At 36.3% G+C, this 4,924-nt stretch overlaps 1 protein-coding gene across 1 annotated transcript; it reads left to right on the top strand.

Annotated features, from left to right (window-relative positions):
* Positions 1-236: 236 nt before the first annotated feature.
* On the top strand, positions 237-4,503 carry LOC138420369 (olfactory receptor 5F1-like). Its single transcript, XM_069553558.1, is given in 2 exon segments — positions 237-3,684; positions 3,687-4,503. Coding segments are annotated over 2 exon segments (942 nt in total). The 5' UTR covers positions 237-3,512; the 3' UTR covers positions 4,457-4,503.
* The last annotated feature ends 421 nt before the right edge of the window (positions 4,504-4,924 follow it).

Genomic DNA, 4,924 nt, shown 5'->3' with positions numbered 1-4,924 from the left:
GACTTGCTCTGAATATGCCTTTTAACATTCTGTCTATTATTATTTCCTTTGAGATATCCTTATTTTCCTCACTGAGGATGGTGACTGAAGTCATGAAATTAAACGATGTTTGCTCCTTGGAAAGAAAGCTATGACAAACCTAGACAAAATATTAAAAAGCAAAGACATCACTCTGCTGATAAAGGTACATATAGTCAAAGCTATGGTTTTTCCAGCAGTCATGTATGGATGTGAGAGTTAGACCATAAAGAAGGCTAGGTGCTGAAGAGTTGATGCCTTCTAATTGTTGTGCTCAAGGAGACTCTTGAGAGTCCTTTGGCCTGCAAAAAGAGCAAACTGGTCAATTCTAAAGGAAGTCAATGCTGAATATTCATTAGAAGAACTGATGATGAAGCTGAAGCTACAATACTTTGGCCACTTAATAGGAAGAGACTCATTGGAAAAAACCCTGATGCTGGGAATGATCGAGTTTAGGAGGAGAAGGGGGCAACAGAGAATGACATGGTGGATGGCATCACAGACTCAACATACATGAGTTTAAACAAACTCTGGGAGATAGTAAAGGATGGGGAAGCCTGGCATGCTGCAGTCCATGGGTCGCAGAGTCAGTCATAGCTGAGTGGATGAACAGCAACGACATAGGATATTAAATATAGATCCTTGTGTGTGTATACACATGCACGTGTGCACACACGCATGCACACATACACATACACACACACATGCTAGGACCTTGCTGGTCATCTATTTTGTAAATAATACTTTGTATCTGCTAATCCTAAACTCCAAATTTGCCCCCCATACCCTTTTCCTCCTTTGGTAACGATCAATTTGTTTTCTATGTTTGTGAGTCTCTTTGTTTTGTAAATAAGTTCATTTGTATCATTTTTATAGATTCCACATATAAATGATATCATTCCATATTTGGATATTTGTCTCTCTCTTTATGAGTTGCTTCATTTAATATGATAATCTCTAGGTCAATCCATGTTGCTGTGAATGGTATTATTTTATTCTTTTTTATGGCTAATATTCCATTGTATATATGTACCATATTTTTATCCATTCATCTGTCAACAGACATTAAGATTGCTTTCATGCCTTAGCTATTGTAAATAATACTACTAGGACCATAAGGGAGCATATATCTTTTCGAATTATAGTTTTATTCAGATATATGCCGAGGGTTGTGATTGCTGGATCATATGGCAATTCTATTTTAGATTTTTAAGGAAGGTCAGTAAGTTTTCCACAGTGGCTGCACCAGTTTGCATTCCCACCAACAATGTGCTAGGATCCCCTTTTCTCCATAAGCTCTCTGCTGCTGCTGCTGCTGCTAAGCTAGCATTTATTAGTAGTAGTTTTTTTTTAATGATGGCTATTTTGATTGGTGTGAGGTGATACTTCGTTGTAGCTTTGATTTACCTTTCACGAACAACTATTGTTGTTGAGCATCTTTTCATGTGCCTGTTGGCCATCTGTATGTTTTCTTTGTAAAAATGTCTAATCAAGTCTTCTGGCAATTTTTTTTTCTTGGATCGTTTGCTATTTTGGTGTGTTGTTGTGATTGAGTTATATGGGCTGTTTGTATTTTTTGGAAATTAAGCCCTTGTCATTTGCATGGTTTGCAAAAATTTTTACCCAGACCTAGGTTGTTTTTTCATTTTGCTTATGCTTTCTTATGCTGGCAAAAACTTTTATGTTTCATTAGATTCTATTTATTTATTTTGATTTTTAGTTCTATTACCTTAGAGATTGAACTAAGAATATGTTGCCATGATTTATTTATTTCTCTATGCAAATAGACTCTCTTTTCTTATGGACACACAGTGTGATTCATTTCTCTTTGTGATTTGTGTTTTTGCTATGGAATATTTGTAGTTTAAATTCTTTGTAAGATCAGAATCACAGGCAGTTTCAACAAACAAATGTAATTACAGAATCTTAAAAATATGTTTTATTTAAATATATTATCTTATTTAATCAGAGTAGAGTATTTAAAAGGGTTTTTTTAAAGGATTGAAGTGAGTGTCATTTTCTTATTTATTTCACTCAATTACTGAGCTGGAATAAAGGTTAAATTCACTGAGACAAGGAGACGGGTGAACACACACACGAACACACACAAACTCAAACAGAAAAGGAAAAATAAAAACTTGGTATTGGGAAATGCACCCTTTTGGAATATGCTAAAGCTACAAAGAAGCAATTAAACAGCCAATTAAAATTAACATCTTATAAACATTGGGGAAACATTAAAGTAACAAAGAGATCAATAGTCACATGGGGATGCAGGATCCACATCCCGTTTGACTGCACCTAGCTGCATGCGATCTTATTTTAACTGCCTCTGAGATTAGAGTTTATGCCTTTAGAAGACTGATGCCACAACCAAAACCTGTAATCCCGTCCTCAAGCTTATGCAACCCTCCTCAAGAAAAACCAAATAAAAGGCAGCCGTGTGTATACGTTTAGAACGTGTCTCAGATTCTTACCAAAAGGCAATTTAAATTCATTTCCTTTAGAAAATGAAAATCTTCTTTTCATTTTTGTGCAACTGAGTTATTTGGCTTTCTAATAAAAAAGAAAACAATAAACTAGAAAAGTTAGTAATGGGAAGGATGCTGTTAAGTACTTGGTGCTGCCATTGATTAATGTGGACAGGTACAGTGTGTGCTAATATCAATACATGGCATTAATTTGATAGTGTGCTTTGTATTGAAAGAGTCATTTGGCTTAATTTAAAACATGACAAAATCATGTTTTAAATATGGTATATGTCAAAATGATGATTATTTGAAATGGAATTTTTTACTGCATGGGAAATACAGAAGCAATTTTCAAGAGTTGATACATAGATTTTATTTTATTTTTTAAATTTATTTATTTTAATTGGAGGCTAATTACTTTACATAGATTTTACAGTTGCAGAATATGAAGAGTGGTCCTGAGGAGAAAAAATTGCATTGAGTTAAACTCACGTACCTATTCAGACCATGGGAGGGCCTTCAGCTAGAATAGTTTGGTTCTTTGCATTTTGGATGTAGGCTAGAAGAGAAAGTATAGAATAGATGTGTATATATATATATATATTGCATTTGCAGAAACTGAAGTGAAATATGTGTACTTAGCCCAATAATTTGAGAATCCTTCAACCCAGGTGTATTTTAACACAGAGAATTGCTTAATAAATGCCAATGCTTATTCTTGGAGAAGGAAATGGCAACCCACTCCAGTATTCTTGCTTGCAAAAATCCCATGGGCAGAGGAGCCTGGTGAGCTACAGTCTGTGGTGTCGCAAAGAGTCGGACATGACTGAGCAACTAAGCACGATGCGTATTCATTTGTCCACTAGTTTTCCTCTTGCTCCACTTGTTCTGTATATTATGCTCTGTTATCCTAGATTTTTTTTCATGTGTGATTAATCTTATTAAACCTACCACTTCCTGTAAACTTTTGAGAGGAAAATATTAAGAATGAATTAAACTTTAAGCATAAAATTTCTGTAATAAATGGCCAGAAAAAATTATACTGTGCTCACTGAGTTCATCCTGTTGGGCTTAGCAGACACACGGGAGCAACAGGTTTTCCTCTTTTTCTTTTTTTCTGTGATTTACACAGTGACAGTTGTGGGGAATGTTGGGATGATCCTCTTAATCAGAGTGGATTCCCGACTTCACACACCATGTACTTCTTCCTGGCTAACCTGTCCTTTGTGGATGTTTGTTACTCATCCACCATCACCCCAAAGATGCTGGTAGATCTATTATCAGAGAAGAAGTCCATCTCCTTTGCTGGCTGCTTTCTGCAGATGTACTTCTTTATAGCCTTGGCCACGACTGAATGCATCCTTTTTGGGTTAATGGCCCATGACCGCTATGTGGCCATATGCAACCCTCTCCGTTACTCCTTGATCATGTCCAGGACCGTCTGCCTGAAAATGGCAGCAGGGGCTTTTACAGCAGGACTGTTGAACTCCATGATTCTCACAAGTTGTATAAGCAGCTTTCCTTTCTGTAGTTCCAATATCATCCATCACTTCTTCTGTGACAGTCCCCCACTTTTTAAGCTCTCATGTTCTGACACACACCTGCATGAAAGTATTGTGTCTACTTTCGCTGGTGTGAATATCGTTGGAAGTCTGCTGGTGATCCTCACCTCCTACTGCTACATTCTCTTCTCCATCTTCCGCATGCATGCAGGGGAGGGGAGGCGCAAAGCCTTCTCCACGTGTGCGTCTCACCTGACAGCCATCAGGCTGTTCTATTCCACCTCCATCTACACTTATCTCAGACCTTCCTCCAGCTACTCCCTGACTCAGGACAAAGTGGCTTCCGTGTTCTACACAGTGGTCATCCCCGTGTTGAACCCTCTGATCTACAGCCTCAGGAACAGGGAAGTGAAGAAGGCTTTATGGAATGTGACTACTATGAAACGGATTCCTTCATTTCTGTGATTGATTAATTTTCTGAACTAAATAGAATATGCAATTTAACTTTCAGAAACTGGATCAAGCTTATCTTCATTAAAACTTAATCTGTATAATCATGTTCTGGTAATGTTCATGGACACGAGTCCTGTTAAATATAACTTATCAAACTTATGTAAGATCATGAAACTTTTTTCTAATCATTGTATGTGTTCCTATAGATTTCTAAAATGTGATTTATTCATAAAGCTGTCTTGATTACGGAAATAAAAGGTTAAGTATATGGAGATAACTTTTGCAATGTCACATGAATCTAGTTGTGTATTATATTTGTAATTGTCAGCTTTTTAAATGTATTTTTTCAACATTTATGATCTGTAAAGGATTGTATATATCACATGTGCCAAAATGTTTTCAAAGTAGATTTCCATTTTATTAAATTAGGGAGGTAATGCTTAAATCAAAAAACAGGAATATCATTTAACTGCTATAGTA

Source organism: Ovis canadensis, chromosome 15 (assembly GCF_042477335.2).
Source record: "Ovis canadensis isolate MfBH-ARS-UI-01 breed Bighorn chromosome 15, ARS-UI_OviCan_v2, whole genome shotgun sequence".
Taxonomy (NCBI): domain Eukaryota; kingdom Metazoa; phylum Chordata; class Mammalia; order Artiodactyla; family Bovidae; genus Ovis; species Ovis canadensis.
The sequence above is the reverse complement of the archived record's forward strand: the minus strand, read 5'-3'. Positions and strand labels throughout refer to the sequence as shown.